The sequence below is a fragment of the Podarcis pityusensis genome (genome assembly GCF_964106645.2).
Source record: "Podarcis pityusensis genome assembly, chromosome: 2".
NCBI classification, from domain to species: domain Eukaryota; kingdom Metazoa; phylum Chordata; class Lepidosauria; order Squamata; family Lacertidae; genus Podarcis; species Podarcis pityusensis.
This window is the reverse complement of record NC_138029.1, coordinates 40,776,242-40,798,724: the sequence shown is the minus strand read 5'-3', so window position 1 is coordinate 40,798,724 and position 22,483 is coordinate 40,776,242. Positions and strand designations below refer to the sequence as shown.

The window sequence follows — 22,483 nt, the reverse complement described above, 5'->3', positions numbered from 1 at the left end:
AAACTCACGGCTTACCAGATGGGTGGTCCGATACCGCCCAAAGTGCCCTGCTGCTGGAGCATCATGGGTCATCCGGAGAACCTCAGCCCGCAGCGGCCCTGGCGGGATGTACAGGCGCCCGTGGTGCAGCAGAAGGCCCTGATGCAGGACCAGCCCCGGGTACTGAGGGCATGACCCTTCGGCCAGTTCCTGGAGTCGTTCCTGGGCCCAAGCGTCGACCCGCTGCTGTTCCCGCACCCGAGCCTGCAGTGGCTCAGCCTCCTGGGTGGCCAGGAATGCAGCCGGTGGTAGGATCGTGGTGGGTACTGCCTGCTGTACCGTGTCTGTGTTGTCTTCAGGTTTCCGGGACAGGGCATCCGCCTTCTGGTTTTGGGAGCTAGGGATGTAGCGGATCCGGAACTGGAACCGGGAAAAGAACAGCGCCCACCGGATCTGCCTTTGGTTCAGCTTGCGGGTGGTCTGGAGGTACTCCAGGTTCCGGTGGTCGGTTCTCACCTCCACCGGGTGTCGTGCCCCCTCAAGATGGTGGCGCCAGACCTCAAAAGCCACCTTGATGGCCAGTAGTTCCCGCTCCCATACAGTATAGTTATGCTCCGCCGGCAGGAGCTGGCGGGAATAAAAGACGCAGGGTAAGAGTGGCGCATCAGGTCCGTACTGCTGAGACAAGACGGCACCGAGAGCCGTACTGGAGGCGTCAGTCTACCACAAAGGGTCGAGAAGGATCCGGATGTTGCAAGATCGGCGCTCTCTGGAAATAGGCCTTCAACCCCTGAAACGCCTCCTCTGCCTCGCTGTCCCAGGAAAACGGCGTCTTGGGGCGCAGTAGCCGGGTCAATGGGGTAGTGCGACGAGCGTAACCCGCAATGAAGGTCCGGTAATAGTTGGCGAACCCCAGGAAACGCTGTAGGTCCTTGCGGTTCCGAGGTGCCGCCCATTCCCGAACCGCTGCCACCTTCCCAGGATCCATCTGCACCCCATCTGGAGAGAGTCGGTGACCCAGAAAATCCACTGTCTGCTGATGGAACTCGCACTTGCTGAGCTTCGCATACAGGCGGTGCTCCCGCAAGCGCTGCAGCACGGTCCGGACATGACCCTCGTGGCGAGCCGGGTCACGGGAGAAAATCAAAATGTCATCCAGGTACACCACCACGTACTTGTCCAGCAAGTCCTGGAACACGTGGTTGATGTACCGTTGGAACACAGCGGGCGCGTTGCACAATCCGAAGGGCATAACCAGGTATTCGAACTGCCCGTACCGGGTCCCGAATGCTGTCTTCCACTCATCCCCGGCTCGGATCCTAATTAAATTGTAGGCCCCCCGGAGGTCAAGCTTGGTGAACATCTGCGCCCCTTGCACCCGCTCCAGCAACTCCGAAATAAGGGGCAAGGGGTACCGGTCCGGGATGGTAATTTTGTTCAGGGCCCGGTAATCATGGCAAAGGCGAAGCTCCCCACATTTCTTCTTAACGAAGAGTACTGGCGCAGCGGTGGGTGAGGTAGAAGGCCTAATGAACCCACGCTCCAGGTTCTTGCGCAGGAAGTCCTGCAAAGCTTCGCGCTCTGGCTCTGTTAGAGAGTATAAGCGACTCACCGGCAGGGGCGCTCCGGGCTGGAGGTCTATGCCGCAGTCAAAAGACCGATGCGGCGGCAGCTGGTCTGCCCCCCGTTCCTCGAACACGTCTTGGTAGTCCCGGTACACGGCTGGGAGCGTGGGTGCTGCCTCCTCAGTGGGTGCGGCCGCTAGCATCTCGGACCGAGCATGGGGGCATGGGTCTGGGAAGTGCACAGTCCGATTAACCCAGTCAATCTGAACATTGTGAGCCTCCAACCAGTCCATTCCAAGCACCAGGGGGAACCGGGGCATGGAGGCAATGTCCAAAGTTCGCACCTCCCGGTGCTGCTGGAGACACAGGACCAAGGGCTGGGTCTCCCGAGTGACGGCACCCGAACGCAGGAGCCGTCCGTCGATTGCCTCCACCTGTACCGGTTCTGGCTTGTTCTGAAGTGGCACCTGATGATGAGCGGCAAAGGCAGCGTCCATATAGGAGCGGGTTGCCCCCGAATCTACCAGGGCGTGGGTAAGAATCCAGGGCCCACCTGGAGGGTAGAGACGCACTGGAACCATGAGATGTCGCAACTCCACTGGTGAGGGCCCCTCTTGCATGGTTTGGGACCCCACGTTGCTAGGGCCTTCGGCTACAGAGGTTGGTGGTTTTCCTGCGACTGGCATTTTCCTGGGACAGGAACGGGCGTAATGTCCACTCCCACCGCAGTAAAGACACAGGTTTCCCTCCCGACGCCGCGTCTTCTCCGAGGGGGAGAGGCGAGGTCGCACAGCCCCGAGCTGCGTTGGCTCGACTGGCAACTCGGCTGTGGGCGTGGACCTGTTGGGAAGGATGGGCGCTAGGAGCCGGGGGTGCTGGCGGTCCCGGGCCTGGCGACGGTCCTCCAACCGATCGTCAATCTGCAGGCTCCGCTGAATGAGGGCGTCCAGCGTGGTGGGACGCTCCATCATGGCCAACTGGTCCAGTATCTCGTCCGACAGTCCCTCCAGATACTGGTCCCGTAGTGCAGAGTCATTCCAAGACAAGTCTTGTGCCAACAGCCGAAATTCTGTGGCGTAGGCGGCGGCTGTGGACTTGTCCTGTCTCAACTGACGAATCGCCCGATTGGCTTGGCTCTCCTTCAGAGGGTTGCCAAACACAGTCTCTAAGTGGTTACAAAATCCCACATAGTCCGTTAACAAAGGAGAGTCTTGCCGGAGCAGTGGCAAAGCCCACTTGGCCGCCTGGTCCTTTAACAAACTGATCAGAAAGTGCACCTTGGTGCGGTCGTCAGGGAAGTTCCGGGCTCGCCCCTGAATATACAACTTGGCCTGGGCGAAGAACATGGGAAAACTGGCCAGGGTCCCATCAAATTTCTCTGGCAAAGCCACTGGGTACTTGCCTGGAGCTGGGGCGTCGGCCCCATGATCTGTAAAGGTTTCCAACCGTTGCTGAAGCGCCGCAACCACATCGCTTAACTGCTGAACGGTGTGGGTCAAGGCCTGGTTCTCCTGGGCCAATGCCACCAGCGCAGCTGCCTGGTCAACCATGGCCTCTGGCTGTTCCCGAACGCACCCCAACGAAGGGGGAGTGCGGGTGGGGCGGGAGCAAACTGTGCTGGTCCCGGGGGGACGGTTACTGTTACCGTAGTCAAAGTTCAGTCCTAAGTCACTAGCCTGGAGATAGTCCACAAAGTGCGAGGTGAGGTCCGAAACAGGGAGCCGGGCGGGGACAGGAACACTCGAAGATCAGAAGCAGGTAGCCAGGCGGGGAACAGGAACACTGGAGGAACAGGACTGGATGCTGGCCAAAACAGCTCTTCAATGACGACGTTGCTCCCGCAACCTGGGACCGGGCTGACTGCCCTTTATCTTCTCTAAGGCCAGGGGCGGTCCCGGCCCCCAGGAGCCCCGCCTCTCCTGGCCTTAAGGCGAGCACTCCTCCTGGGAGAAACCAGTTCCCTTCGCCTCTCTGCCCTAAGCCTCTGCAGTTCAGGAGAGGCCGAAGGGTTACTGGGCCCCGGGGAAGGCTCACCTGTAGACACTGAGTCCTCAAGCACCTCTGGGGCCAGAATGGTTTCACCTGGTGCCTGCTCCTGAGGATCTGGCACAGGTGCAGGCTCCTCAGAATCTAGGCCTTGCCCCAGTTCAGCCGGCCCTGGAGGCGGGGACTCCTGTGCCGGCTGGGATTCCTCCGGTTCACTCTCAGAATCGGAATCCCAGGCCATCACATAGACTCTGAAAGACATTTTAAGCTCCCTCTAGAGGATTGGATTAAAACAGTGACTTTACATGTACATTTACTTTCGATTCCCTTGTTGTTTGCTTGCTCTGGGCCTTTCTATTCCCATGGGAATAACTCAGTGTGACCTTGACTGATAGATAACGTTGGAATGAGTGGCACAAGAAAAAGAGGGAGAGTTAGACAAACAACTTTAACAACTCTAACCTCAGCCTCGCAGACACGCAGATCATCTGTACCTACTTTGCCCTCAGAAGTAGAAGTTGAAGAAGTTGCCTTGTCACAGGCAAAAGAGGGAGAGGGTGAAGCAGAGCAGTTACAATTGGAAGATATGGCCTCAGGAGCATCTGTTTCTGTTCTAGACAAAATCTTTGAAAAATTGGAAGCTTTGGACAAGAAAGTAGATGTGCAATCAGCAAAGATTGACAAAAATACAGAATGTCTAAATAAATTAACTATACAAGTGGTACAGAATACACAAGCAATTGGACAGTTAACGGAGGCCTCAGCAGAAAATCGGAAATTGGCTGAGGATACCAGACAAAAATTGGAAAATTTAGAGCAAGAGGTAAGACCACTCACTAAACAAGTTGGGGAACATCAGATTTATCTTTCTATGATAGAACTGCGAAATCGTGAGAATAATTTGAGGATTAGATCATTACAAGAGGCAGAAGAAGGAAATCTAACTGAGTTTTTGACCAAAGAATTCTCCAAGTTCTGGAATTTGGAAGAAAAGGACTTTAAAATTGTGTCAGCTTTCAGACTTGGAAGATTCACAAAGAAGGAGAGGCCCAGAGACTGTTTGATAACATTGAGATCAAAGGAGGAAAGGGATAAGATTTTGGGCCTACACTACGGAAAGTCACTGGAGGTTTTGGATAGAAGAATTGAAATTTATAAAGATATTCCAAGACAACTGCTGGATCTTAGAGCCGCCTATTCTGAACTTGTTAAACTACTAAGGAGCAACGCAATTCCATTCAGGTGGGAATTCCCCCAAGGAATATCTTTTACCTTTAGAGGGAGAAAGGTTAAAATTAGAACATTGGAAGAGAGAGACAAATTTTTGGCTACACACGGAGAGGACCTTCAAAAAGGAATTGAATTACCTTCTGGGCCTGGGGCAACGCCAGCATCAACACCAGCACCTGGGGAACCTGAAGATTCAGAGAAGATACCACCCCTGGAGAAATAACCAGATTAATTCAGGATGTCTCTGCAATTGCTGAGTTGGAATATTAATGGTTGTAACATTCCGGAAAAAAGGAAGAAAATATTTCACATATTAAAAAAAGAACAATTGGACATTATCTGTCTACAAGAAACACATGTGACGAGGCTCCATAGAAAAGTGTTAATAAATAAAAGATTGGGCCAGGAATTTGTATCGTCGGATAAAGTCAAGAAGAGAGGCGTGGTGATATATGCAAAAGAGAGCCTGTCACCCAAATTCTTATTTAAAGATGAACATGGAAGAATTTTGGCTATTGAGATACAATATCAAGGAGAGAAACTGTTGATATTAGGAATCTATGCACCTAATGAAGGGAAATCGGAATTTTACAAGAAGCTGCAGGAGACAATGCTGGACTATCTGGACTACAACAACATCATAATGATGGGAGATATGAATGGGGTCGTATCAACTAACATGGACAAGTCACAAAGTCAAAATGTTACAAAAGACGGCAGACTACCTAAAACCTTTTTTGAAATGACAGACAATATGGATTTGATTGACATCTGGAGGACAAAGAACCCACTAGGAAGAGAGGGAACATTCTTTTCTGAAGCCCAACTGACCTGGACAAGAATCGACCAAATATGGATTTCTAGAGGCCTGGCACCTAAGGTCAGAAAAGTGGAAATCTGCCCAAAGACCTGTTCCGACCATAATGCAGTAAAGATGGATATGACACTACTACCAACTGGATCCTTTAGATGGAAGATGAATGACAATTTGTTCAGAGATCAGGAAATTACCAAGAAGGCCCAAAAAGTTTTGAAGGATTACTTTGAGATAAATATGAATACTACGGTGGAAAAAAGAATCGTCTGGGACGCAAGCAAAGCTGTAATGAGGGGATTCTTGATACAACAGAATGCAGTAAAGAAAAGAACACAAAATGAGAAAAAAGATAAGATCTTGGATAAAATAAAAGAATTAGAGAAGAAATTAAGAGTGAATCCGAAGTCACAGCCAACTCTGAGAGAAATTAAACTTTATCAAACACAATATTCTAAACTGATAAATCAGGAAATTGAATGGAAGGTTAAATTAATGAAACAAAAAACGTTTGAGTCGGCGAATAAATGTGGAAAACTGCTAGCTTGGCAGTTGAAGAGAAGACAAAGATTAAATACGGTTACAAACTTAGAGGTTGATGGAAAAAACATTCAGAATCCAGTGGACATTAGAAAGTGTTTCCAGAGATACTTCAAAAAACTATACACCCAAGGGCCGCAAGACGAAGTTGAGATCAAACAATTTTTGGCAAAAAATGGACTATCTAAATTGTCACAAGAAAATAGGACAATCCTGAATTCTAAAATAACACGACAGGAGATTGAACAAGCCATTCAGAACATGCAACTCGGCAAATCTCCAGGGCCAGATGGGCTGACTTCCAAGTACTATAAGACATTAAAAGACTATTTGATACAACCTTTGATGGAGGTCAGCAATGAAATTATGGAGGGGAAGAGGGCACCGGAGTCGTGGAAGGAAGCGTTCATCACATTAATACCAAAGTCGGAAGCTGAAAAGACACAACTTAAGAACTATCGTCCCATCTCCCTTCTAAATGTGGATTACAAAATATTTGCAGACATTTTGGCAAGTAGATTTAAAAAAGTTTTAAATGAAGTAATTCATAAGGACCAGGCTGGCTTTCTCCCAGGTAGACATCTGTTTGCTAATACAAGGAACATTATTGACATTTTGGAACTTTTGCAAACAGATATAAATACAAAAGCAGTTTTAATTTTTATAGATGCGGAGAAGGCCTTTGACAATATCTCCTGGAAATTTATGATGGGAAATTTAAAAGAGATGGGAGTGGGACGGGGTTTTGAGAATGGGATTGAGGCGATATATTCAGAACAGAAAGCTAAATTGATAGTTAACAATGTGGTTACAGAAGAGTTCAAAATTGAAAAAGGGACACGACAAGGTTGCCCTATCTCCCCTTTGTTATTCATTTCGGTTCTGGAAGTGCTATTGAACATGATTAGAGGGGATCGGCTGGTGGAAGGAATTCAGGTCGGACAGAAACAATACAAATTAAAAGCCTTTGCAGATGACCTGGTTTTGACCCTGCAGAAGCCAGAGCCTAGTACGAAAAGAGTATTACAACTGATTAATGACTTTGGTCGGGTGGCTGGGTTTAAATTAAATAAACAGAAAACTAAGGTCTTGGGGAAAAATTTGACTGATACAGAGTCAGAACGGTTTCAGAATGAGACGGAACTTAATGTGGTTAAGAAAGTAAAATACCTAGGGGTAAACATAACAGCAAAAAATCTAAGTCTATTTAAGGACAATTATGAAAAATGTTGGACAGAAATTAAGAGAGACTTAGACAGTTGGTCAAAATTGAAACTTTCTTTGTTAGGCCGAATTGCTGCTATCAAGATGAATGTATTGCCAAGGATGTTGTTTTTATTTCAAACACTTCAGGTTTTGGACAAAAAGGAGTGCTTTCAGAAGTGGCAGAGAGATATTTCTAAGTTTGTCTGGCAGGGCAAAAAGCCCAGAATTAAGTTTAAGATACTAACTGACGCAAAACAAAGAGGGGGCTTTGCCCTGCCAGACCTAAAGCTGTATTATGAAGCCGCAGCGTTCTGCTGGCTAAAAGACTGGCTACTTCTTGAAGACACTGATGTGCTAGATCTGGAAGGGTTTAACAATACTTTTGGATGGCATGCATATTTATGGTATGACAAGGTTAAAGCAAATAAGGCCTTCAAGAACCATATTGTCAGAAAATCACTGTTTAATGTCTGGACAAAATATAAAGACTTGCTGGAAAATAAAACACCAAGGTGGCTTTCACCTCTGGAAGCTAAGGCCCGAAAAAGACCCAATATGGAGGCTAAATGGCCAAAATATTGGGAAATACTAGAAAAGGATGGAGATAATTGGAAATTGCAGAGTTTGGAGAAAATGAAAGACAAAGTGCGAGATTGGTTACATTACGCTCAGATTAAAGAAGTTTTTAAAAATGATAAGAAACTAGGGTTCCAGGTGGAGAAATCGAAACTAGAAACAGAATTGTTAGAACCTAAGATTAAGGTACTTTCAAGGATGTATAACTTGCTGTTGAAATGGAATACACAAGATGAAACGGTTAAATCGGCCATGATAAGGTGGGCACAGGACATTGGGTATAACATCATGTTTGAGGACTGGGAAAGGTTGTGGAGTAATGGATTGAAATTTACTGCATGTAACGCTTTGAAAGAAAATGTAATGAAAATGATTTATAGATGGTATATGACCCCAGTCAAACTTGCAAAAATTTACCACCTGTCTGATAATAAGTGTTGGAAATGTAAAGAGTGTGAGGGAACGTTCTTCCACCTCTGGTGGACTTGCCCTAAAGTGAAGGCGTTCTGGGAAATGATTTATAATGAATTGAAAAAGGTATTTAAATATACCTTCACTAAGAAACCAGAGGCTTTCCTTTTGGGTATTGTCGGCCAAGGGGTGGAAAAGAAGGACCAGACATTTTTTATGTATGCAACAACAGCAGCAAGGATACTTCTCGCAAAATACTGGAAAACTCAAGATCTACCCACACTGGAAGAATGGCAGATGCAACTGATAGACTACATGGAACTGGCTGAAATGACCGGCAGAATTCGTGACCTGGGAGAGGAGAGGATTGAGGAGGATTGGAAGAAATTTAAGAATTATTTACAAAAACATTGTAATTTGAGTGAATGCTAAATAAGATGCTAGACCAAAATAACTGAGCACCACCAAATTTAGAAGTTTTTTTTTTTTTAAGAAAATAAGTAAGACTGTGAAAATTTAACTCCTTTCGAGAACTATAAGATTATGAAACATAGAAGGGATATAAGAATCTAAATAAGATGATAAATTGCTGACAAAATGTTATAACGATGAAAGTGGGAGCGGGAGATGTGAGGAAGTCCAAAGAAAATGTGAAACTATGTTAAGACAAATGTTATATTGTTTATTATGTTTATTTTTATTGTAAAACCCAATAAATTGCTTTAAAAAAAAAAAAAAAGGGCTTGTCATGGTCTTTCCCTTCATCAAGCTTCCCCAACTCACCCTCTCTCAGTTTAGAGTCTCTTCACTGAAGCTTCAAATGGCGGCTGGTTTTCTGGGCCAAAGGAGAATTTTACTCTCAGTCACCATTGTCTATTGGTTGTGAGGTGGGGTTTCTTTTGTGGCTTTTTTCTCAGTAAAAAAAAAGCCATTTTTGTTAGGTGTTTGTCATAACTTGGGTGAAAATAGGATTGGCTTAACATGGCAGGTGCTCTGGGATACTTTCCCATAGTCCATTCCAAACCCCACAGGATCACCCTGAGTCAGACATCCCCCCTGTGCTCCACATTGAGGAATTTCCTTTGGAAGAGCCCAAGGTCTGAGCATGGGGGTGTCTGATTCATGAGGTAACTGCTGCTTGTCAATGACATACAGCCTGGAGGCATTTGGGTTGAGAGGAAGGGAGACTGCCCAGGGAAGGAAGGAAGAAGAGGCAAGGCTCCAGGGCTGTACGGCCAACCAGTCACGCCTGTGTGTACAGACAGAAATCCTGGCTGTGTAGGTGGTGATCTCAGAACAAATCATTCACTAGCATATCCTTCAAAGATACAAACGGGGCTTTGCCAAATATCCCTTCCTTGGAACAGTAGTCAAACGCACATGTACTGGTTGTATCTCCGCCCAGTGGTACATAGCAACGTGCTGTTGCATTGTCTCCTGCTAGTTCCCCCCCCCTTAACCCAGAACAAAGGAAAGAACAAATATCTTTGCGGCTCACGATGGCAGTAAAGAGAAGGAAAAACTTATTCACTTCCAGGAATGCTGGAAGTCAAGGGAGCACTTGGCAGCACTTCAGTTGATGACACTGCCTCTCTCTATGAGACCATGCGCTTCACATCCCAACGAATAGATGGGGGAGCAATGTTGCTTTATTTACAGCGGGCGGATGCTTCAGATGGTTCTGTTCCCAGAAATAATCAGTACCCTTTGACTAAGTTAATCCCTGATACAAAATCCTCTAAATGAGGGGTGGGGAGACTTCTTCAGCCTGAGGACTGCATTCCTGCCATACGTTACCTTCCAGAGTTGACATGCCAACAGAGGGTGGGGCCAAAGCTCCATATACCTTCCATTCACACATATATATACCTTTCATTCACACTCATCCCTTCATCCATCCACATGCTCCTGACCCACCCTCACTCTGTGATCATCCTCATCTATGCATCAGCAGCACATGGTTCCTCTTAGGTTTTTCCCCGAAGATGAAAGTTACAGCTTGCCTGATGTTAAATAGAGAATTGTGAAATTGCTAGTTGTGGCCTGATTAAATAATGGTCATTATGATCTGAGCCAAGGCTGGTCCAATACATTTGGGCACCTGAGGTGAGCAACAAAATGACACCCCCTTTCCCTGCCAGGAACGGGGGGGGGGGGGAGATAAAGACATCAGGTTCTGCTGCCCCTGTGGGTCCTGCCACCTGAGGTGGTCATCGTGACCAGTGTCACCTGCAAACCCCATAGTCTTTCACTGCGTGGTTGGATTTCATGCCATATAAGCAAAGCTAAACACTTTACTTGACATGGTGACATTAAGTGATTGACATGTGGTGGCCCCGCCCACCTGTCAAAATAGCCCACGGGACTTGCGGGAGGTTGAGATCTGGCTCACCGGCTAGATCCAATTCCCACCCCTGCCTTAAAGCAGCGCCTGGACACCTAGGATCGGAATGTTAATAGCTCAGGGTATTCAGGTGATGTGTCTCCATGGGAGATAATTGTTAGATGATTGCTTCTTAATACAAGACCACCTTGCATTGTTCTGAAAGTAAAATACCTGGAAGGTCATGAAAAGTGACATGCCTTTCTTCTCCTGACAGAAGCTGCAGTTGGAGTCGGGAAGAAGAAAGGCTGAGAGAACCAAGAGGGCAGAGAGGTGAGTTTGGGTTCTGTAAGCAGCTTTGGGACGCACCTCTTTGGAGATCTGAAGTGGACAACAGTTTGGCTATCTGCTGTCATGTGCAAACTGGGGCTCCAACTCTACTCAATCTATATATCTGCAAATAAATTATACAAAATGCTAGCTAGACTCTAGTGACCACCTTCCAAAGGGAACCAAACTTGCGTAACTGCTTTGCCTCAGGAGCTTCCTACCATGTGGAGAAATCACAATACTTCAACAATATTAGTAGCAGTGGTGCAGGTAACGGCTAGCAGGTAACAAAGTTTCAGTGCCTGTGTCTCTGGGTTGCACCATGCCCCTGAAACGGATGCAGAGAGGAAATGAAAGTGAGGAAGAGGCTGCAGGAAAACAAAGGAGAGAGGATGTTGTTACAGAGTGTCCAGCCACTTGGAGTGGCAGCCTTCCAATGGACTCCTGACACAAGGAGGGATGTTGACTTGGAGCCTTGGATTTCAAGCCAATCCAAGTAGCCCTGGCCTTTGTGGTTTCTTGCATTGTCTTTTCCCTAGCTGACCCCCTGCCAGTTGTTTGTGACTCCCACACTGTACAGCGTCACATGCACAGTTCCGGTGTGAGCTGTGAGCCTGCCAAGAGGATGACTTAATCTAGATCTACAAGAGGCATCTCTCTCTCTCTCTCTCTCTCTCTCTCTCTCTCTCTCTCTCTCTCTCTCTTTCTTCTGAGGATGCCAAAAAAGTGCATCATTGTTTGCTTTGACAGCCTTGATTTCACCTCAGGGAAGCTTCCCCCACAGTGACTCTTCCAGTATTCCTGTTAGAAAACCATTTATCTCGGATTGCTTCCAACCTGGCAGCAACAGGAACAGAAATATCTCCTGCAGAAACATACCATTTACAATGCTCAGTCCAACAGGGGTTTGAGGAGGAATTATAGTAGCATTGAAATGTTAGGGAGGTTAGATGTCATGGGCATCTGTGGGTTATAAATAGATAGATAAATAGATAAAGATATAAATAGATAAAGATATAGATAAAGTGGGCAGGTGCTCCCTGCCCATGACCCATAATCCCCAGATTCCTATCATTTTACCAAAAAAAAAAAAAAAAAAGAGTAAGTGTCTAACATTTTTAGAACCTCAGATATGAAGCAAAATGTACAGGCAGTAATTCTCCTATCTTTTTTTTGAAACTAGCATGCTCCTCCCCTTTCAGTGTTTTACCTCTCTGGGATAATTCCTGCAGAGGCTCATCGGTACCACCAACTTGATAGGGAGTAGCACTTTGGCACTACCCACTTCACAATGTCCCCTGTGGGCTATAACAACACTCTAAGGCCAGGTCGCCAATTCAACAAATAAGTTTGCTGGCGTTTGTGGTACAGTTGGGCTATGCTCTTCTATAAGCCCCTGTTGGACAACCCCAACACTAGGTATAAATCTTCCTTGGTCAAGGCCTCTGGTGGGCCCCACAGAACCTCTTGCCATATAGGTTGCCATGCTCAGTCACAGACTGCTTTCTTGTTCCATCATCTTGGCCAACTGGGAACTTACTTCTCTGTTCCTGTTTCCTTCCCTGCCCCATTCTCTATGGTTCTTTTAGCTCTCAACCTTTTGTCCTTTGCCTCCCCTGCTTTTCCATAGAGCTTTGTCCATTTTCTTAAGGGAGAGGGCCATAACTCTGTGGTGTGCCATAAAAAACCATATCCTTTATATGAAAAAGGTCCCAAGTTGAATGCCCAGGATCTTCAGATAAAGCTGGGAGAGGCCCCTGTCTGAAACCCTGGAGAGCTACTGACTATCAGAATAGAGTCAATATTGAACTGGATGGACCAGTGGCTTGACTCGGTATACACCAGCTTTCTCTCACTGTCCTCTTGCCTGTTTTGGGCACTCTCTCTTCACCTGCTTTTGCCTGCTCCTCTGGGACTCTTCATCAGCAATTTCCCACCACACCATCTGTCTAATTCTTATCCACCTAAACTCCCTTTCACTGCTCTCTGCCTCCTGCCCATCTCTGTTCCTCTCCTTTCCTCATCTTCACTTTCTGCCAATGCCAACCAAACTTGGAAGAAATTGCCAGCCTGTTTTACATAAGTCATAGTGTTATTAAGTTTTTGTTGAGCTCATAGGGCTGGACCCCACCACCACCTCAATCTGCAAAACAACAGGGCTGATTCCCATTCATCAACCCAAGTGAAAGGGGACATTTGCAGCATCTGCATTGATGGAATTCTGCTAAATCTTCTCAACAGGGTATGATTGTTCAAATGATGCTTTGTACACTTTAACACACCACAGACTGACAGTGCAGGAAGCTTCCATGCAGGCGCATCCTTAGAAAGCATAACGAAACTCTCACTTAGGCTCCCATGTGCCCAACTCTTCCATGTATCTACCCTGCAGTTGCCTGGTAGCTGACACAACATGTTCTCAGTTGTAAATCTTTTAATTCCACCAAGGCTTGAAGGCAACTTAGCCAGCAAAGCTGCAGGATGCAAGATCCCTAAAATGGAGGAATAATATAACTGGATTACTGTGCCAACTATGTCATAATCCCAGCTCCTAGCAATAATCTACAATGCTATGTTGGAGAGTGATATGAGGATGCCACAATGATTTACACCAAGGGAGCCTCAAGGAGCAGGGCAGAACAACAGCTGCATGAGTATTGATTCCTAATTCTATTTGCAGGAGAAAACAACTCCTACTAGCACGATAACACATGAGAGGGTTTCTTCCAGAGGGACTTGAAGTTCCCATTGCACCTGATAGTCAGGAAAGAAGAGAGAGCCTTCCTTAGGTACCATATGCTTCATGACACCAGGAAGGGTTGTAGCTCAGTGGTAGAACACATGATTTGCATGCAGAAGGTTCCAGGTTCAAGCCTTGAAATCTCTAAGCAGGGCTGGGAAAGGCCTCTGCCTCAAACTTTGGAAATCCAGTGTCAGTCCATGTAGACCAGGGTTTCCCAAACTTGGATCTCCAGTTGTTGTTGGACTACAACTCCCATCATCCCTAGCTATGAGGGTGATGGAAATTATAGTCCAAAAAACAGCTGGAGACCCAAGTTTGGGAAACCCTGGTGTTGACAGTACTGAGCCAGATGACACTAGCAGTCTATTATTATTATTATTATTATTATTATTATTATTAATAATTCATACCCCACCCACCTGGCTGGGTTTCCCCAGCCACTCCGGGCGGTTCCCAACAGAACATTAAAAACATGATAAAGCATCAAGTATTAAAAACTTCCCTAAATAGGGCTGCCTTCAGAGTCTTCTAAACATCAGATAGTTGTTTATTTCCTTGACAACTGATGGGAAGGCATTCCACAGGGCGGGCGCCACTACCAAGAAGGCTCTCTGCCTGGCCAAGGGCTTCATGCTATATTGCTCTGTTTTGCTCTGTCTTAATTTGCATTGCTCCATTAGCCAACATGGCAACTGAACTAAAAAGAGGTGATAAATTGCATGGAAAAAGAGACGCGGGGAAGGTAAAGAACAGTCTGTTTAGTAACACCGCATTGGTCCTCAAAGGGCAGCTTGATTAATTATGGCAATGTGCATAAACTTTCATTCTGGAATCATAGTTTTTGCATGAGGCATTGACTACAACGATTAATAGAAAAGACGCTAAGGTTATATCGTACTGCCTTGTGTTGTGTGGAACAAACTTTTGCACTGAAGTGCCTCATAATTATGGAAGTGAATGATAAAACGCCTCTTCATTTTAGATGTTCTGTGAACCTAGCAATGTCCCTCGTGAGCCTTTATTTCCTTGAGCAGGACTTCAGTATAGCAGCTCTATGGCAACCACCCTGTTTACTGGCAGGCATTTGCGACTTTCTAAACTGCACCTAGCTTCTGGGAGAGCAAAAGAAACAGAAATGCATCCTGTTTGCTGTGTGCCAACCTGTAACTTATTAAGCCTGACAAATGGATATTTTCTTAAAGGATCTCTTAGAGCCTTCTCAGAGGGACATCTTCAATCACTTGACAAGGACGAAAACAACCATGGCAGTCCCTTTTAAGAGCGCACTGAAAGGTAAGGCATTCTGGGTTGACTTGCTACATCACCATCAGAGAGCCAATCATCTGTTGTGGCCAAATCCCAATCTGTACAAAATTACTGAAGAGTTGATCTATTTTGTTAGGAAAGCTTATGTACTGCTTAATCAAAAGGAACATCCAAGTGGTGTTATGTTACTGGTATCGATGTGTTCCCCATACATCTTCACTGAATTACATGTTTAAAGTTTTCTTGGTACATGCTGAATTTGCACAGTTGCAGCCCTGCATATTCAAATATATTGGATGAAGTGTTGCTATTACTTTTTTAAAGGTGGGTTTGGGGAAGAGAGTGATCCTTGAGATGGGACTATATAGCACCTGTGTTTATCTTATGCCAAAAGAAATTAATAGAAGTTACCATATTCTTGGAGGCAGGAGGGCGGTCATGGATGCAAAGGCATAAATTCACTTTCATTGAAAGACTTTCATACTGAAGAAGGAATAGAACTACGGCCAGAAAGATGGCTTCTACCCAAACTAAACAAAAATGTTTTGTACCTATTTTTTGTGGAGTTCAAAAAAAAAAAAACAAGAAAGTGGAGAATGACCACTGAATGATGATAGAATGTGTAGTGCACGCAGCCCCACTTCCTTGCATGATTATACTCAGCAGATCACATAAAAAATTGCCATAGACATTTGTCCCAATTCAGCAGTAAATAGCAGGTTTTCCCAGGGGAAAGTGGTGGGGAAAGTGGAAGTGTGGGTGAGCCATAGGTTGGAAAGATGCATTGTGAAATATGGAGAGCACAAATTTTGAAGCGCTGCTGTGTTTCAGTTAACGAATTGTTTTGGAAAGTGCAGATCATGTTGGTTCATCTTCAAATGCAAACTGAATTTAGTTTTCTCCTGGTTCCTAGGCCCCACCAATGGGCATGAGAATTTTGAAGCAAAATCCAATAATTTGAAGGTTCTGTGTTGACAGTTCCAACCTGATAATCTGGCAACCCTGGTTTGTATTCCTTAATCAACCAATATCCTTGCAGCCAGAATTAATTTCCTTCTTTCTTTATATATTGGAAAGCACAATGGTTTGTTTTAGAAGAGAGAGTTCACTGTTATAACTGCAAAAGTTGCTGAAGCACAAAAGCAAACCCTTCCACATGTTAGAGCAATGTTTTCCTTTTCACTGAAGTCTGAAGGACAAAACCAGAAGAACGCTCGGTGTGTTTTTTGGATAAGGTTTCTGGCAATGCTTTCACTTGAAGTAGAGGTTTGGGGTAACTCATATTACTTTTGATGTTTATTTATTTTTATCTCAGTGGTTTCTAAGTGTTACATTTTGGTTCGAGTAGGCAATGAAAATCTTCAAAATTTCAGCCCGATTGATAGTTAAAAAGGTAAAGGGACCCCTGACCATTAGGTCCAGTCATGACTGACTCTGGTGTTGCGGCGCTCATCTCGCTTTATTGGCCGAGGGAGCTGGCGTACAGCTTCCGGGTCATGTGGCCAGCATGACTAAGCTGCTTCTGGCGAACCAGAGCAGTGCACGGAAATGCCGTTTACCTTCCCGCCAGAGCGGTACCTATTTATCTACTTGCACTTTGACGTGCTTTCAAACTGCTAGGTTGGCAGGAGCAGGGACCAAGCAATGGGAGCTCACCCTGTCACGGGGATTCAAACCGCCGACCTAGGCTCTGTGGTTTAACGAGTCCTAGGCTCTGTGGTTTAACCCACAACACCACCCACATCCCAGTGATTGATAGTTACCTGGGTGCCAAAATTACCTGGGTGCCAAATAGGTGAGTCCACCCCACTGGCAGAGGAAGAGGGGAGCAGGGGGAGCGCACCGCCCCCAGCAGCACGATCCCAGTGGGGTGCCATTGTGACTGCCCCCCACCTGTGTGGGCGCCACACCCCTGCGGGCAGCGCGCCACACCCCCACCTGCTCTCTGCTCCCCAGTGCTGGAGCATGAAGCTCCGCCACTGGTCCACCCCATCCTCAGCAGGCTTGCTTCTTAGGGATTTGTAGCTCTCTTTGAGTGGCTTCAGAAGACTCATATGGAAACTGCCCAGAGAAATTGGTGTTATGGGACCAGCGTCATCCAAGTCTCCTCCAAAAACATGAAATAAACCCATGACCAACAGTTCTTCATGGCTTAACAAGGTCTGTGGCTCCATAATGTGAACTTTCTCCATTAGCCTCCTTACTCAGCACGGTGAGTGATGGCTAACATGCAAGGGTCATGGGGAGGGAATGTAACCACAATTCACTGATATTCTTCTCACCTTTGTCTGCCTTAACACAAGAGAGTTCTGCTGGATCAGACCAAAGGCCTACCTACTCCAGCATCCTGTTCTCACAGTGGCCAGCCAGATGTCTTACTGAGGAACTTAAAGGATCCATTAGAAGTGCATCACTTCTGCCACTCTCCTCTTTCTCACAAGCAACCTTTAAGTTGCTATGCTTTCACTTGGCTTTTGCATTATTTGCTTCCCCTAAAAATGCCTAGGCTTGGGCCTTAGTGTGTTGTAGTAATGAAGGTTGCCATTCTATGTGACCTAGGTACCCTGGATTGGTTCACTGATAGCAGCTTTAGAAAGGAAGCTGTTCCCAGTCATGGAGTGAAAGCCACTAGAACAGTCATGAGGAACCTGTGGCCCTCTCAGGTGTTGCTGGACTCCAGCTCCCAATCGTCCCTGACATTTTCCCATTCTGAATGGCGCTGATCAAACTTTTGAGTCCAATTATATGTGCAGGCCATTGGTTCTGCATATCTGCGCTAGACCCATCAGCCCAGATAGGTAAGGGTGGAGCTGATGAGAGGCTGCAAGCTCTCAGATTCCTCCTGATGGCATCTAAGCCTCAGAAAGAACTATGAAAAAGAGGGAGAGAACCAGCCTGAAATGGCCTCCTGAGGAAGGAACTGCTGGGGACTGGCTATGTGCTATCTATTCCCCCCTTCCCAGGATGAACCCAGCTTCTCTGATTTGAAGCAAGTGAGGTGAAGTTGTCCTGAGTTCCGAGGGGTTTGGGACCCAGAAAATGTGACACCTGCCTTTAAAACAGGGTTGGGGAACCTGTGCCCCACATCATCCCTGATCATTGACCATACTGCTGTGAGTCGTAGTCCACAACCTCTAGAGGGTGCCACATTGGCCGGAAGAACTTCTAGGCCAGGGCTAGGACCAGAAATCTGTATCTAGCTGCCCCACGTTGTAACCTATGAGAAGTACAGTTGCTGGCAGCAAAGTAGGCTATGGATTGGCTCCACCCCATTGGGTTGTCTTGGACAGGAAGACCTATAAAAGGCTTGTCATTTGGGCTGGGATCCTGCCTGAGTAGCAAAGCCTTCCTGGCTTGATTCCTCAGCTCTGACTCAACTCCTGGCTCACCTTGCTCAGCTGCCGACAGCTGTCAGACAGCATCCGGATGAAGGGAGCAGATTCCAGAGCCTGTGCCTGGTGGAAGGAAAGAGACTACCTCTTCCATGACTGACATAGCTGTGGGTGCGCGAACTTCTTTCGAGGTGAAACCTGGAACTTCTTCAAAGTTCTAGGAGCAGATAGCTGAGAAATCTGAATTGCATTTTCAGTTCTTCTCTCCCTCCTCTTTTTAGCAGCTGACTGAGCTGCCTTCTGGAGAATAGGAAGGTCAAGCTCTGCTTTAGTTCATCCAGGAAGCAGATGTGCTGGTTGCCACCCAGGTGGTGGGGGTTACGAAAACACTGTCTGCAGCGATTGGGCTTGGCGGCTGTGGGCTGCGGAAGCGCCGCCTCTGCCTCGGGGAGAGAATGCTCTTCGAGCCAGAAAGATCATTAGCTTTTGCTCAGAGCGGCCTCCTTTTCATGAGCCTTCTTGTGAGGGGCTCCTTCGAAATCAGGCAGGGCAGGATGGCGCTGGTGGCAGATACTGCTGCTGCTGCTTGCAGGGTCCCCACATGGAGCTGTTGCCATCTGAGAGCTTCAGGAGGCAAATAAGACATCCCGGGCACAGATGGATCTATGAGGCTGCATATTGTTAGAAGCTTGGCGCCTTGCCCAAGAAGACACAGAAAACAGATGTTGCTCCGATGGCGATCCAATGGATAAGCTGTATGCACGCATGCTGCCAGCTCTGATGTCAGCTTCCTTCTCACTCCTCAGGGTCTGAGGCATTTGGCTCTCAGCCTGCAGTGGAGGCTGCGAAAGCTGAGCAGCTCCCACTTGCTCTGGGTGGGTAAACAGGGAGGGGAAGGACTGTGTTGGAGCATCTGCTTTGCATGCAGAAGGTCCCAGGTTTAATCCATCCCCAGCATCTCCAGTTTGGACTGGGAATGGCTCCTGTTGGAAACCCCCAAAGAGCCACTTTCAGTCAGCATAGATTTCAGACCAGGCAAAAGTGTGTATGGCAGGGTATGCTCAGCAAAATCCTGTTTCTTTGGAGCAAGACAAACCATGAGACCAGGTTTGCACGTAATGCTAAGCCAAACCTAATAATAATAATAATAATACCCCACCCATCTGGCTGCATTTCCCCAGCCACTCTGGGTGGCTTACAGATTATATAAAACATAGTTTTGCTCAGTGCTTTTTTTCTAAAAAATGTTTAGGGGTACTCTCATTTTGACTCAAGAAAATCACCATTTTATAGTTCAAATCAGGAAAAATAAACACAGTAAATGGACAAAAGTACAAAGGTTCACAAAATGTTTAGGGGCATGCGTCCCCCTGCGTCTCCCCAGAAAACAAGCACTGGTTTTGCTGTTGGTAATGTGGTAGCAGCAAGGCCAGGTTTTTGCTCTGCATTGCCACATGCTTGCTCATTCACACTAATCCATAGGTTGTCTTAGCATTATGTCTGAATCAGGCCACTATTTCAGACACCAGTCTTCTCCTCCCAATATGCTTCAGGCAGCAAATCGCCCTCATGTATCTTTAACAGAGTCTCACACAAAAGTTTGTGCACTTATCCATTCATTGCCAATTAAAAGACGGAAACTTGCTTTTAAAAACTGCAGAATTGTCCCCAGTATGAGGAGGAGGTTTCTGGGTGATATCATGGGAAACAGGGGCAGGGTGGAATTCTCCTTTGAACTCAGTGCCTGGGCTCCTGCTTTGAACTGACAGGCGCATTTCTCCCCAAGGGCTTGAGAAAGGCGCATTTGGACTGGATTCGGCGAGAGTGCATCTAGAGCTGCCCTACTGCTCTCACAATATTTAATAATGATGATAATGACATGTGTTCCTTCACCTTAATGTAAAGTACAAGCCAGGCACTCAATAAACAGGTTATTTGGCATAGCTCACAGCTAAGGGTGTGAGCCTATAGAACCGGTTGCTGTCATTCCCAGTAAACAAGCACCTGTTTCTAATTAGCCTGGAAGGGAGAGAAAATCTTACAAAAGCCACCCCTCAAGCATGCTGGCTGGAGGCTGCTGGTCCTTTGCCTCGGAGGAAACACAGATAGGAACAATCTTGGAGGAAAGAGCGTCACTCTATCATGGCAAGCAGACAGCTTTTCTGTATGATAGAGTGGCAGTGGTGAAATAAACTCTGAAACATGGTCCTCCATTTATTCATCCCCGACGCAGGCCTTAAGAGGAATCTGGGCCACACACACCCATCTCAGCAAGAGTTGCTGAGTTCAAGGCCATGCTGGATTAGCATTCCTGAGTGATGAATGAGGGGTTGAAGTGTTTACTTTGAACACTGTGATCTGTGTCTGAATCTACTAGGCATTAAAATCTTTCAGGTTTCTGAATCCGTGCTGCAATTGCAGAAGCGGGAGGTGGCAGCCCTTGGATTTCGGAATTTAGACTGTAATCCAATATCCACTTACCTGGGAATAAGCCCTGTTGAACTGAGTGGAATTGACTAGGAGACAGGTATAGGATTGTGCTGTTGTGGTAGGCATTTTAAGCCCTAGTCGCTGATATTAATTGGCGCCTAAAGTGGCACGAGAGACTGCTGAGAGACTGTGACAGGTTCAATGCCACCCAGTGAACTATGTGGCCGAGTGGGGATTTGAACCCTGGTCTCCCAGGTCGTAGGTCAACACTCTAACCGCTACGCTACACACTGCTGTAGTGTGGGAGAACTCTGCCGGAAAACCTAGATAGGTGCTGCCAGTCAGAATAAACAAAAATGCACTTGACTTGACCTATAAATACCTTCACTTGGTGTAAGACAGCCTCTCTCTGTTCCTAAAAGTAGATTAGGTAAATTTATGGCAGATAAAGCTATCTATCAGGCATGGTGGCTGGGTGGAACTCCTTTGTTCAGAAGTAGCATGCCCTTGATTACCACTTGCTTTGTGGCAAATAGCAGGGTGGGGCTATTGCCTTGGTGTCTTGTGGGCTTTCTGCATCTCCAACAATGGTTGGCCATTGTGGGAAGCAGCAGGATGGGCTTGTCTTACTTTCTTAATTGTTGTAGCCCAGCAGACCAGGTTTTTCCTGAGGCAGAGTGATGTTCTGAGCAAAGCAGGAGGATGAAGGGCATCACCATTTCACTTGTAAGCCAGCTGACAGTCCTCTTGCCAAAAGGCCTTACAGGACACTTCCAGGCTCTAGGAACGTCTGTAATTATCCCACTTCATTTTGTCCTTGTTTATCTGGTTCACCCACTGGAATAGTTCTCACAGGGAAGTGAATAACATATCTAGAAAGAGCTGTGGAACCTATGGCTCTCCAGATGTTGTTGGACTCCAGCATGGCCAATGGTCAAGAGGGGATGGGAGTTGCAGGTTATCAACATCTGGAGGGGCAATTTGTACTGCAGCAGTTTCCCCATTTGTTGCTTTTATAGAAGATGAGAATCTCTCTCTTGTGTTGCGGACAAGGAAGACGATGAGAGATAAGGAAAGGGGGCATATCATGAAGAGATAATGAAGACTAGGCCTCCTCTAATATATGTCATAGAGAACCAGGAGATTTACCCTGGTGTAGGCAGATGCAATCTTGTTTGAATGATAATTAGTGGATCCTATTTGGGGGGGGGGGGGGAGCTATTTCTGGAAGAAGAAAATTGGTTCTTTAAAAACAAAGCTTCTGGATTCAATTCTCCACTATTATCTTAAGGTCAAAACAAATCAGAGTAACCTCTAAATTCAGCTGTGGCTTTTTTTTCCTACCAAGAAGTGAAAGGAAGGTAGAAATGTCATCCAAATATGAGATCAGGACATTTCACATTTTGAACACTCCCATGAACTTTGGATTGGAAATTCTATATTGTCTTCCTGGAAACAAATTCAATATATCCTCAAATTGACATGGAAGCATGAGCTCATTTGGACTTCTATAAAAGAGGAACAGTATAAAGAGCAGGGTTAATCATTACTGTCAAAAACAAATGGATGATCATTCAGCAGTTGTCTATTAGAAATGAGCAGCAGAGTGCACTAAGCTTTGAAAATCTGGCATATTCAGAGGATGAATGGGTAGCTCAAATCCTCAGTTAAAACAACAGTTTTGTATGTGCCTTCTACATCCCAGAGTGTGCAGTTCCTTGCTGTAAGTTGGGGAAAGGGAAGAGCTGGCCC

At 46.4% G+C, this 22,483-nt stretch overlaps 1 protein-coding gene across 4 annotated transcripts in view; it reads left to right on the top strand.

The window, feature by feature from the left end:
* The first annotated feature begins 10,431 nt into the window (after positions 1 to 10,431).
* The window catches only part of CDRT4 (CMT1A duplicated region transcript 4), a 34,205-nt gene continuing 22,153 nt past the window's right edge, over positions 10,432 to 22,483 (top strand). Inside the window, exons 1-3 of one of the 4 annotated variants that reach the window (XM_080994114.1) lie at positions 10,432 to 10,781; positions 10,908 to 10,963; positions 14,906 to 14,996. In XM_080994114.1, coding sequence (XP_080850240.1) covers positions 14,966 to 14,996 — 31 coding nt within the window. In that variant the 5' untranslated portion in view covers positions 10,432 to 10,781; positions 10,908 to 10,963; positions 14,906 to 14,965. The other 3 variants (XM_080994115.1, XM_080994116.1, XM_080994113.1) reach the window with 3 other exon arrangements.